Raw genomic sequence first — 13,612 nt, 5'->3', positions numbered from 1 at the left:
GAGAAGGGAAATTTTAAAAAACTACACTTTTAAAAGAGTGAATATGAGGAGACAGCATAATGATTATGCAAAGAGAGTCTCATGCCTGAGGCTCCAAAGTCATAGGTTCAATCCCCGGTACCACCGTATGCCAGAGATGAGCAGTGCTCTGGTAAAAAATAAAATAAAATAATGAATACTAATGCTAGCCAGGAGTTGCTGAGTTTTTGAAGTATGCGTGCATGGATGTGTGCATGTCTCATTGAATCCTCATAGCCATGAAGTTCAAACTGTTAACTAATTCATGGGAAGGAACATTCCACTTAAAGGCTAAGTACATTTTTGCAAAATTACATCAACTCATGACTGGTAGATTTGCACATTGAGTCCAATTGACAATATCCTGAAGCCAGTTCTAACCCTAACCAGGTCATCTGGAGTGTTGGGGACAAACATGGTCCTAGACTCCTGGCAGAATTCACGACCTTCTCAGAATTTGCTGCTTTAGATATATGGGAGAGCTCTGTGGGTATGACAGGAAATAGTTCTGCATGCATCTCAGGAAGAAACCCAGTCTACTCAGAGGTCAAGTGTTTTCTAAACACTAGAGCATGAAAATGTAGGTGATTTATAATTTTGTCCCCATCCTCTCAGGCTCATAAAATTAGTGGCTTCCAGGAATGATTGCTCCCTCCTAGCAAATCCCGAAGAACATTCCTTTCAACTGGTTCACCAAACCCTGGGGTTGCTCTCCTGTTGACCCTGAGGAGTGAAGGTGATTAACCTTCAAATTTGTCAATGCACATTGTAACTGGCTTCTGATGCTAAGTAAATAAAAGAAAGAAATACACTTTGGCGGGCGTGTGAAACAAAAGGTAACCTAATAAGTGAGGAAGAGCAAAATCTCTGGCACCATCTCAGGATGGACCCCTGTTTCCAGTCAAAAGCACTGCCACCTGCTCTCTCAGCAGGGAGGCCACTGACAGTCTGGGAAGAGCAGCTGAAAAGGAAGTGCCAGCCAGAGCTTTCAACTTGGTCCCTTAGGATGGAAGAGATAAAAAAAAAAAACAAAAAAACTTTGGCCTGAGTTTCTGATTTCAGGAATTCAAACATCAAAGGCACATTATCCCTCCACCCCTGCACCCACCCCCATTTCCCCTTTGTAAGCCCCAGACCCAGTCTGACCACCTCTCTGCACCCTGAGCCTTGCCTTCACACCCCATCTGGTGGCAGCAAAAAGGTGTGGGGGGGAGTTGTGGAGATTCTGCCTGGGCTTTTGCTTTCATGCCCTGGTATTTTGTTTCTGGAAATCTTGCATCCTGGCCCTAGGAGATTGCATTTCTCTATTATCTCTTAGCAAGGTGACATGTTAGGACGGTCCACCTTTTCATCACACCTCCCATCATAGATAAGGGTGGTCCGGACTTTCTGAGATAAAATGGGATGTACATTTGTTGCTTGTTAGCTGTGATCTCCTTTGAAATAGTCTTTTTAAAATTAATTTATTATTTACTGGGTAGAGACAGAGAGAAATTGAGAGAGAAGTAGGGAAGATAGAGAGGGAGAAAGAAGACACCTACAGCAGTGCTTCACCAGGGACTTGAGCCCCGGTCCTTGCACATTATAATACATCTGTGCAACTGGGTATGCCACCACCTGGCCCCCAAAACATTTTTCTAACCTAGCAAGACACAAATAGGCCGACCAATGTGTCTTCATTGGTAAGTGTGTGACTTCCAGAGCTGCTAAGGATGTGCCCTCTTAATAACATATTAAATACATTGTATTTTATATAAGTATATAATAAATCTATATTAAATATACTGCCTAGGAGAAGACTTCTGAGAATCTACAGTTTTACTCATATAAGGAAGCTAGAGAGCTGAAACACATGAACTTAAACAGCATTGCTCCACCACTGTAATACTTCACCCTTGTGAGGAAGGATCAGGAGCTTGAACCCTAGTTCTTGTGCATGGTACCATATGCATCCTACTGGGTACACCACTGCATAGCCCCCTCAACCTAGTTTCTAAATAAGACTGTGAGGAGTAAGTGGGATAATGAATGAAATTATTCAATGAATTGATTGTTCTTGATGGTGATGTTTAGAGACCTGAGAAGTCTTCTCTGGCTGGATTAGAAACTATCGCTTGGAAGATGCTAGCAGAGAAGCTTGACAATAGATCTCCCAGATCAGGGTTTCTCAGGCAAAGAAGGCCGGGTGGAATCTCATGGAGAGCTTGTAAGTATTACTGAGAGTGGGCAGTGAACCCAGGGATTTGAATTTAAAGTTCAAATTCAAATTTTTAAAAATATGATATTTATTCATGAGAAAGATAGGAGGAGAGAGAGAAAGAACCAGACATCACTCGGGTACATGTGCTGCCAGGAATTGAACTCAGGACCTTATGCTTGAGAGTCCAGTACTTTATCTACTGCACCATCTCCCAGATCACAGGATTTGGATTTAATCCACCTGCAGAAACATGGACTTATTCCCCGAATCATGAGGAAATGGGCTCTGCTGGAGACTCTTGTCTGGTCCTTTGCCGTCAGGGAAGATGGAGTATCAGCAGCAAACAGTGAGGGCCACCATTTGGCTTGAGTTTGCTCACTTGGCTGTTTGGTTGCTGCCTTCATCAGGGGTTCAGAGGCCCTTGAAACAGCTTGTTGAACTTGGCTGCATTGTGCTCCAGTTTTCTCTTTTGAACTCATGGTAAATTGCTGAGCCTTTTAACAACACCCAGTAGCTGATCAGGATGCCCACCCCACCTTCTGTTAATAACACAACACTGGAGGCACACAGGCCAATTCTTTGGCCCTGAGTCTATCCAGCCACATTTCTAATGAGTTTCCTATTAAGTTAGCTGTTTGACCCTCAAGTGTATTATTATTTTTTTTTTTAATTTTTTATTTAAGAAAGGATTAACGAACAAAATCATAAGGTAGGAGGGGTACAACTCCACACAATTCCCACCACCCAATCTCCTTAACCCACCCCCTCCCATGATAGCTTTCCCATTCTCTAGCCCTCTGGGAGCATGGACCCAGGGTCATTGAGGGTTGCAGAAGGTAGAAGGTCTGGCTTCTGTAATTGCTTCCCCGCTGAACAGGGGCGTTGACTGGTCGGTCCATACTCCCAGTCTGCCTCTCTCTTTCCCTAGTAAGGTGTGTCTCTGGGGAAGCTGAGCTCCAGGACATATTGGTGGGGTCTTCAATCCAGGGAAGCCTGGCCAGCATCCTGGTGGCATCTGGAACCTGGTGATTGAAAAGAGAGTTAACATACGAAGCCAAACAAATTGTTGAGCAATCATGGATCCCAAGCTTGGAATAGTGGAGAGGAAGTGTTAGGGGGGTACTCACTGCAAACTCTAGTGTACTTCTGCTTTCAGGTATATATTTTACAGTAGTTTATGGATATGTGTGAACATAAGCTCTCTCTCACAGAAACTGGTGTATATCTAGGTTATGGGACTTTGTTAGAAGGTGAACCACCTGAGATGAAATTAGAGTGTACTATAAAAGGAAAGGTCTCACCCGAGTAATGAAGCTGAAGGGTTGTCATTCCACACGTGAAGTCTCTGGACACAGTCTGAGGTGAAGCATGTTGAGGTGGCAATCGTTGCGTTGGTTAGGTTGTGATCGGTGGATGCAATATTATTTGGTATGGATTGGGAGACACATATGGGAAAGTGGGCCCTATCCAAGGGTTCCAGGACTGGGGGAAGTAGGGGCTCCATAGTGGAGATGTGAGGTTCCTGCTGTCTTAGGGTTCAAAAAGACAATCGATAGTTAATGTTATCATCACATTATTTGGTAATTGGGTTAACTTTGAAAAGTCCTTTTGTTATGGTTTGCTGTACAGTATCCAGTATCTTGTATATAGCTGTGCTATTGGATGCTTCAAGTGTATTATTTTCATTGTTTTCTTTTGATTACACCTAAGCGGTTTTTCTCTCAGGCTGGAGATTAGAAATCAAATAACTGAACATGAAGGTTGCTCCTGCGCTGTCCTGCCTCACCCTCCTGGGCTTCCTGGAATGCAGTATTTCCTAGTGCCTGAATAATATACACTTGTACTAGAAACTCATTTCTCTTTCCTTTCTTTTAAAAATTTTTTTTTTTGTCACTGGGTTATTTCTGGGGCTCAGTGCCTGCACAATTTCCCAGTGTCCATGTTTTGTTGGTTTTTCCCCCCCTTTTTTGACAGAGGGTGAAAGACAGAGAGATAGAAAAGGAGACAGGGAAGGAGGGAGAGATAGATAGATAGACAGAGAGAGAGTCAGTCTAACCTGTAACATTGTTCCACATTTGCGAAACTTCCTCACTTCTGCCCCCTGCAAGTGTAGACAGGTCTTGAACCTGGATCTTTGTGCTCTACTGAGTGTGTGTGCTCTCCAGGTGCACCACCACCTGGCCCTTGGAAGCTCAACTGGAATCCTGTTGGTTTTTCCTAGAGATTCTTCTGAATCTCACTGGGATGCTCTCTGCTTACCTGGGCCATCTGCTTTGCGTATTAGGAAGGCCTCTGGCATCTCAGAGGCCTCTTCAGTGAGAATTCTGTCTGCTCTATGCAAATACCCCAGGGGTGGTTTTAGAAGGTGGATGGATTCCCATGGCCATTCCAACATAGTGTCCTGGATTGGTTCTGTCAGGCCACTTCTCCCTTTGTCCTGACCAAGTTTTCTAGGGTTTAATGTTGGTCCTCTCCCATCCACTGAGGAGCTTAGCAGGAACAGATGCTTCTTGGTGATCCTCCTGTAGTCCATCTTCCCAAGGTGGCTCACAAGCTTTTTTTTTTTTTTTTTTTTTTTTTTTACCATTTGTTCTTTCTTCTGTAGACCCACTGGTGGTTGTGGGTGGCCTTGTTGACTGTGGTTCTCTTTGGGCACACTAGCCAGAAAGGGGTTTGGGTTTAAGAGAAGACAATGAGTGCATTAAAGAGCCTGGCATTGTCCAAACCAGGAAACACATTGCCTCAGGGCCGACTGACTCCTTCATTGTGGGAGAACTGCCCACCCAGCTAAGTACGCTGCTCACTTTCACTACGCTGGGCCTTCTGCTCAGAATTGCAGTTTGTGAAGCTGCAGACGTGTAAACTGTTTGCAACTGAGCTCCAGAAGGGAAGGTCTTGAGGACTGAATCTTTTTTATTATTGCCAGCAGTGTTACTGTTGGGACTTGGTGCCTGCATGATGAATCCACTGCTCCTTGTAGCCATTTCTCTCCTTTTTATTTCTTTCATTTGATAGTACAGAGAGAAACTGAGAGGGGAGGAGGAGATAGAGTTGGAGAGAATCTTCCCTGCCCCCTAAAGGCAGGGATCAAGAGACAAGAATCCTGGCTCTTGTGTGCTCAACCAGGTGCCCTACCACCTATCCCTCAAGATTGATTCCTGCATTCCAGGTGGCAGCAAAGTCTTACAAATGAAAGATGACTTTGTTTCATATATTTTTTCTTTCTTTTCTTTTTCATGTTAACCAAAGAACTTCTAAGTTTTGGCTTCTGGTGGTGCTAGGGATTGAACCTGGGACGTATGGTGACCAAGGCATGAAAATCTTTAAAAAAAATATTTTTTTATTATCTTTATTTTATTTACTGGATAGAGACAGCCAGAAATCGAGAGGAAAGGGGATGATAGGGAGGGAGAGACAGAGAGACACCTGCAATACTGCTTCACCACTTGCAAAGCATTTCCCCTGAAGGTGGGGACTGGGGCTCGAACCCGGGTCCTTGAGCATTGTAACGAATGCGCTCAACCAGGTGCAACACCACCTGGCCCCTGAAAATCTTTTTTGCATAACCACTACACTATCTCTCCAGTCCTCCATTCTGAAGTGAGCAATTACTCTTTATAAAAAGCCTACTGGCATTTAATAAGAGAGCACCCATGTGGAGTGGAGTGGTTTTTAGGAAAGTAGTAAAAATGCTGCCACAGGGGAGAGGAGGCTCTTCCAGCAATGAACTGCAGCATCCTGGAACTAATAATTTAGGAGATGGGGTTGATAGCAAAGACAGCAAAGGCATGAAGAGAATTCTGACTGGTCCACCCCAGGCCTGTGTCCTTCCTGCATAAAGCCAACATACCAGTCTTCCTCTCTTGAACAGAAACATAGCCTCCATATATATATATATATATATATATATATATATATTAAACAACCTGTCTTCCACAGAGCACCCTGCATATTGATTTCCATCCACTCCCTTCCAGAGTGCATTTTCTTTCTAAATGGCCTCACACACTTGCTTCCAAAATGTTCACTGGGTGGTTACCAATCCCAAGACCTCCTCACTCATGAGGGTTTCTTTCTCCCAGGCCAGAGCATTGTTTTCACAATACACATTTTCTTAAGTTATGTTACTAACCCCGAGGGCAGCAGGAGGGAATCGTTAGGGGCTGAGTAATTAGTGTGCCTGTGGAAGCCAGACAATCAGAAGGCAGAACTGGACTGTCAAACTGAACATCTGATGAAATTCAGCGTTAACTTGGAGAAGTAGCTGCTACTATAGCAACCCCTCTCCATTCTCCCTTGAAATGGAAAATAAACAGAAAATAAGAGAAATAATTCAAGTTAGCGTGTCTGGGAAGAAGGCCTTGCTGTGAACAGTAGAAGAAAAATGAGAGTTTGGATATTTTGGATATGCCCAAACAATGGTAAAAAAAAAAAATCAGCTCTTAAGTTGTTTTTGATGGTTCAGTTCCATGTTTGCTTCTCTAGGAATCTTTTCTAGTTTGTTCCAAAGACCTCACCAGATCTTTCTCTCTGATCATCTAGGTACTTATCATCTATATTACACTAGCTCCTACTTGATTTCATCTTGTAAGAACTGTTGTACTCAACTGCAACACTGCTTGAAGAAAAAAGACTGTATTGTGTTTATAGCCCCTTTTGCACATAGCAAAATGCTCAGATAGATACTTTAGATGGGCTGACTAAAGAGCATTTTTAGAAAAGGTAGTGGTATTGGTTTTTTCTTTTTAAAATTACTTAATGAGAGAGGAGAGAGAGAGAAACAGAGACAGATACACAGACACACAGAGAGACCTGAGCGCCACTCTCATATTTGATACCAAGGATTGAACCCAGGACCTTATGCATGCAAGGCTTGTGCTCTACCTGCTAAGCCATCTTTCTGGCCCTAGGATGTTAGTTCTTTTTAATGATGGAGTTGAGTTTCTTTATTGAGTAAACCCGATGGAGGAGGATGGTGGAGAGTTGTGTTAAGAACATACACATTTGGGACCACACACACTTGGGGTCAAATTCTTACTAGCTCTCTGCCCAATAGAAGAGCATCGAAACACACAGAAGAACATTGAGAACATGCTCAAGACTCTTCACAACAGCATTATTCATAATGACTCTCACACAGAAACAATGCAGTTGCCAATCAACTGCAGGATGGACTGACAGCTAAGCCATGGCACATCCACACAGTGGAGTTCTCCAGAGCATCTGGGGGAGCAGTCTGTGATCACATGGATTATTCTCCTAAGCACAATGTTGAGACAAATAGCCAGACCCCAAAGGATGTACTTGCATAGTATGATTCCATTCTTAGAAAATTCAAAATTGGTGTTCCTGAAGATAAATCCTTTAGTTGATCACATTTGTGACATTGGCTTATATGTGTCCTCTGGGAGATGGTTAGTTACAGAAAGAAGACACAGGGAAGCTTGTGGGTACTGGCTGAGTTGTTTGCCTGCCTGAGAGCTGGCTCCATATTTACAGAGTAGGGACATTAATATTCATTTATATGGTTGGTAGGAGCTAATGTGACAATTTGTAACACACAGCAATGGTTCAGTAAATGTTAACTCTTGTTATTAGAGATGAGGAAGGAGAGAGAAGTGTCTAGGAAGACCTTGGGGACAAAGTGAGCCACGGATTGTTCTAGAGGTCCAGAGCCCTGGATGCTACCTTGGCCTTTGATCTGTCTTTTCTCACCCTTGGCATTGTTTGAAGTGGCCTAGGAGCCTGCAAAGCTCCCTGTGCTTCACCAAGCACTGCCTCTTTCTTCTCTTGTCCCAGATCCCAGACATCTGCCAACTCCTGGTGAGTCTGCATTTGGTGCTTCTATTTCTGTTCTTACACTCCCTTTTCTGCCTGGCCCATGTTTACTTTCTTTTATTTATTTATGAGAGAGACCAGAGAACCACTCAACTCTGGCTTCTGGCAGTACAGGGAATTGAACCCAGGCCTCAGGCGTGCACGTGCCATGCTCTACCTCTGAGCCAGCTATCTCCCCGGCCTTTCTTTCTTTTCTTACCCTGGTAAAGACTCGTTTTAATATCCCTGGTGCTGTCCCCACGTCCCCACAGTGAGTACTTTAGAATGTGTGTGGCTCCAGTGGAGCTCAGCTCTGCCGCACATGGACCTGGCCCTGCCTGCTGGCTGACTCAGGCTGAACTCAGTTTCTATTCAGGGATGGAGCTTTCCTGGTAGGCCTGGCATGTCAAGGGCCAGATTTTTCCTGACCATTCTGGAGCCACCAGGCTTCTGGGCAAAGCTGTCTGGCCAAAAGACAGGCTTTCTTCTTCTTTTTTTTTTTTTTCCTTTTTCTTTTCAGAAAGGAAACCCTTCCCAACTGGTGGAAAATAAGCTTTTGCTTTTGCTTAGTGACTAATAACATAAACACAGACAAGATTTCTGGGCTTATAAATAACCTGCTGTCAAAGTGCCTAAGGGAGGCAGCCCTTTTTGCCAGAAGAATGGCAGAGAGGTTGCTGTCACCTCACTGCTCCAGTAAGTGGGACCTATCTCTAGGTTAGGGGACTTGGGCCAGTGGTGCAGGAATTCAGGTGAATTCCCAAGGTTTTGCTTTCAGCCATCACAACCCTGGAGCTTCTGGCAAAACAGGAGTTCATCTCTAGAGTTTCTTCTTGCTTGAAAGTCCCGTGACTCTGCAGCAGCCACAGCATATTTCAAAGAACAATTGGATGCTGGCAGGGAAGGGAAAAAGTCACAGGGTTTTGTGTTGACCAGGCTTCCTAAGAGGGTGATGGACAAATTCTGAGGTGACTTCCACTGAGTGAGCACTGGCCGAGGCACTGTGCTGAGGATGTGTGACCCTGCAGCACACTGTGTCAGGGGATTATTATTGACTGAGTGGGGAAACTGAGGCTTGGAGAGGCTACTGTGGTGTGTAATGGTATGGAGCTCAGGGCATGGAAAGTGTAGCCTGCAGCCATGCAGATATTAAACATGCTTCTTAATGACTTTGTGGGTAGTCATCTGCCAAGTTCCCAAGTTTCCCAATCTGTGGAAGGTTACTCCTAGGACTGAATTCATGCCAGTGTTTGTTGGCACGGTGCCTGCACATAGTAGGTCTTCAGGAATGCTGCTGGTAGTAGAAAGGGCACAAGAAGCTCCATATACACCAGGAAGTAGATTTCCTTTCTAAAATTTTTACTTCTGGGTTTTTTTTTTTTTTTTTTTTTTTCCTTTTTTACCAGAGCACTGCTCAGTTCTAACTTGTGGTGGTATGGGGGACTGAACCTGGGACCTCAGTGCCTCAGGCCTGAGAATCTGTTTGCATAACCATTTTGCTGTCTCCCCAGCCCACCAAGCAGCCTTCTTGATGAGTCCCTTATGCTCCAAAGGTAGACATGCTGCTTGCCTTTAGCTGCCCTGGAGTGACAGCCGGGGCCTTGACTGTGCTTTTGGGCGTGGAGACTTTTCTGTCCTGGAGCCAGGTCTGGCCCCTTGGACAGTTCTCTCATCTGGATAACCGGCAGACTTCCTATAACAAATTTATTTTGTTTTTATTTTGTAAGTGGTGCCAGGTGATGAAGTGAGGACCACACATACACAGCACCACCAGGCAGCCACCCCTGCTTGATTTGCTTTTATTTTATATAATAACAGAGACAGAGATAGGGAGATAAGAGGGGGAGGATAAAGACACCAAAGCACCATTCCATCATTCATGAAGTTGCTTTGGTGCTGACCAGGGTGTGGTGAGATGTCAGGAATCCAACCTAGGGCCTCACTCACATACAGTGCACTCTACTCTCTGAGCTATCTCTCTATTGTTCCTTCAATCTTTCATAAATTCAGAAAGCTCCACTTGCTCTCTTTAGGGCCTGTCCCTGGATCATTCTTGAAGCCCATGTTCATTGTTCATGAGCAGCTTGCAGCAGGCTGTGGTCAGTCCCTGGCAGAAGCCAAAGTGACAGGGCACCCCAAGGCCAGCAGGCGCCGGAGCAGCCAACTTTATTTGGCAGTTCTCCTTTCCCCCTTCCCTGCCCTCTTTCTCCCCCTTTGGTTTTATCAGAGAGGTTTGGCTGGACTTGAAGGAGCCACAGAGGAAATGGAGGGGCCTGAGATTCTAGCAGCCAGTGACAAGGTGTGGGAGGAAGGGGGGAGGGTTGGGCCTGGGCAGCTTCCAGCGCAGCTGTGTGCTGTCTGTGCTTGCATGCGTGTGTGTCTGTCTGCCTGCCTGCCTCAGTGGTAGGCTCTGGGGTCCAATACTACCACTGCCAACAATAATGCCAGCATCATGAGTGTATATCGTAGGAAGGTATAGACCTTGTGCTAAGCATCAGTAACCTTGTGCTCAACACCTTGTGCTCAACATCAGTAACTCCTCCAACAGCTTACAGATCTCACCCACACTCTATAGTTGACACAGGCCCAGAGAGGAAAAGCTGCTCCCTTGGAGTCACACAGCAATTGTGAAACAGATCCAAAACTCCTTCTTCTCAGTGTCTGAGCCTAGAGGATGGTCCTTCAGAGGAAGGGGAGCTGCCAGCCAGCCAGTCAGACCATCAACAGTACAGCAAAGCACCAGTCTACTACCCATGGAGTTCTCTTTGCTGCTCTCTTGAGGTGCCAGGGATTGAACCTGGGACCTTAGAGTCTCAGACATGAAAAAGTCTTTGCCCATAATCACGAGGCTGACTCCCTAGACCACTCAAAACATCTTACACGAAAACCCAGATCCTGAAACAGGTAACTTGAGAGTGGCCTGAGAGCTTGTCCTTCCTGGTCTCCCCCAACACTCCATGGGCATCTCCCCAGTTGAGTAGTCACTGCTAAAGAGTGTCAGGCTCTCTTTTAGCAGTGCTTAGTAATCTGTGATTTTTTTACTGTAATGGCCCAGGATGTACTTAGGAAGCTTTTGAGTCTACTCAGTAATACTAAGCTGTTGGAAAAGTCATGACACATTTTTGTATAGAAGAACAGAGAGAAAAATATGTCATGGTTTTTCCAACAGCCTAATAGATTTACTGGACACACCCCAAACACATGTACTACCACCACCACCATATATGCTGACCAGTGTTCTGAGAGAGCAGGGGAGACTCAGTGAATAGACTAGACCTATCGCTACTTATATTCCAGCAGAGTGTCACCTGAGATGTGTAATAGTCAAATGTCCCCAGATCACTGAGTACCTGCCTGGTGAGCCCCATCCTGAACTTTGGGTTTTATTTTGAGGATAAATGTGGAATGACTTTGAGCAAAGAGGCGACTGACTGATCAGCAACCTATTTGGGGGTTGAAGTAGCTTGTCGATCCTGCTGACTGATCCTTATCAAATGGTTTGAAGGTGAAGTTGGGAGGTAGCTAACCTGGTAGTGTGCACACCTTATGTGAGCTTAAGCCCTAGCACCACTTATCCCCAAAACTATTTGATCCTGGATGGTGCCAGGGAGTTCCGTGGATGGTGGGGTAGTGCTGTGATGTCTCTCGTCTCACTCTTGCTTTGTCTCCCTCTTTTAAAAATATTTTATTTATTTTTGAATGAGAGAGATAACAGCTAGAAAAATAGAGACCAGAGCACTGCTCAGCTCTGGCTTCTAGTGTTGCTGGGGATTGAACCTAGGGCCTCAGAGCCTCGGGCATGAAAGTCTTTTGCAGAACCATTATGCTATATCCCTAGCTCCATCTCTCCCTCTTTTTCTTTCAAAAAATAAGGTAAGGAAGGAAGGAAAGGAAGAAAGGAAGAAAGAAAGAAAGAAAGAGAAAGAAGCATAGAAAGTTGGGCTGGGGTCATTATTCAGTGGGGTTGTGCTTGTGTGAAGTACTGAGTTCATTCCGTAGAACTGTGTAACAAAAATGCTGAAGCAGGTCTGCAGGTATATCTCTATCTCCTATCCCCTCTCAATTTTTCTGTCCCTTCAAAAATACATAGATAATAGTAAGTTAAAACCAAATGGTTAGTAAGTGGTGGTTGTGTTCATTATTTCCTGTTCTTTTGTCTATAGGGGAGTGATTCTAGTAGGAGAGGGTCTCTTTGAGGAAGGGGGCAGGTTCCCCAAAAGCACAACACAAAGCAGTGCTGTCATTGTCCCCCCTGGCTGCAAAACTGACTCATGTCCTCCTCGTGACACTTGCATCTTGACTGGGCTCTGTCGGTCCCCTGCCGAGTGACATCTCCACCATCTCTTGTTGGCCTGAGTGAGCGGGTTGGATAAACAGGGTGTCTGTGTGTGCTCTCCCCCCTACAGTGTTTGAGAACAAGGATAAGATTGTGATCATCATGGAGTACGCCAGCAAAGGGGAGCTGTACGATTACATCAGTGAGCGGCGCAGACTCAGTGAGCGGGAGACCAGACACTTCTTCCGGCAGATCGTCTCTGCTGTGCACTACTGTCACAAGGTATGGCCACAGGTGGCTTCTAGGGCCCGCTGGGCTCTTTCCACATGGTTACAATGGCATCCGTTCATTGCCATGAACGTGTAGAAAGCAGGACATCACCAGCTGCATCGGCATTCTTTGTTCCCTTCCAATCTTCCTAACATTTCATTTCATTTTCATTTAAACTTTTCTTTTTTCCCTCCATTTCTCCCTTCCTTCCTTCCTTTTTTCTTCAGAGTACTGCTCAGCTTGGGCTATTGTTGGTGCCAGGGATTGAACCTGGAACCTGTCCTGTCTAAGTCCTGTGTGCTATCTCCTGGCCCCCACTTAAACTTTTAAATTTTTTTTTTAATTTCTGTTTTTTAAATATTTATTTATTTATTTATTCCCTTTTGTTGCCCTTGTTGTAGTTATTATTGTTGTTGTTATTGATGTTGTCATTGTTGGATAGGACAGAGAGAAATGGAGAGAGGAGGAGAAGACAGAGTGGGAGAGAAAGATAGACACCTGCAGACCTACTTCACTGCTTGTGAAGTGACTCCCCTGCAGGTGGGGAGCCGGGGGCACAAACTGGGATCCTTACACTGGTCCTTGTGCTTTGTGCCACCTGTGTTTAACCTGCTGCACTACTGCCCAACTCCCTAAACTTTTTTATGTTAAAAAAATGTCTGAAAACTGCTGTCTCATGACTGTAATGAGAGACTTCCTATGTGTCTCTATGTACACCCTAATGTTAACATCTTACATGAACCAGAATATAATTTTTTTTTTTCCAGAGAGGCAGAGAGAGAGGGTGAAAGAGACCACAGCACCAATACTTTCTTCAGTGGGGTAGGATTCAGGCTTAAACCTGGGTCATGTATATGGCAAAGTATCCCACTGTCCAGTGAGCTATTTCATCAGCCTGGTTGGAGTACATTTGTCAATGCTGAGAGGCCAGCATTCATACGCCCTATTAATGAAATTCCAGATTTCATTTTGGCTTCACCAGTTTCTCCACCAGTGACCTTTCTCTCTCCCAGAACCCAACCTGGAGTACC

At 44.9% G+C, this 13,612-nt stretch overlaps 1 protein-coding gene across 1 annotated transcript in view; it reads left to right on the top strand.

The window, feature by feature from the left end:
- The window catches only part of NUAK1 (NUAK family kinase 1), a 79,400-nt gene that overhangs the window by 44,459 nt on the left and 21,329 nt on the right, over positions 1-13,612 (top strand). The window contains exon 3 of the mRNA XM_007537104.3: positions 12,442-12,593. Coding sequence (XP_007537166.1) covers positions 12,442-12,593 — 152 coding nt within the window. The remainder of the gene's footprint in view (positions 1-12,441; positions 12,594-13,612) is intronic.

The sequence above is a fragment of the Erinaceus europaeus genome, chromosome 7 (assembly GCF_950295315.1).
Source record: "Erinaceus europaeus chromosome 7, mEriEur2.1, whole genome shotgun sequence".
In the NCBI taxonomy this organism is placed as follows: Eukaryota; Metazoa; Chordata; class Mammalia; order Eulipotyphla; family Erinaceidae; genus Erinaceus; species Erinaceus europaeus.
The sequence above is the reverse complement of the archived record's forward strand: the minus strand, read 5'-3'. Positions and strand labels throughout refer to the sequence as shown.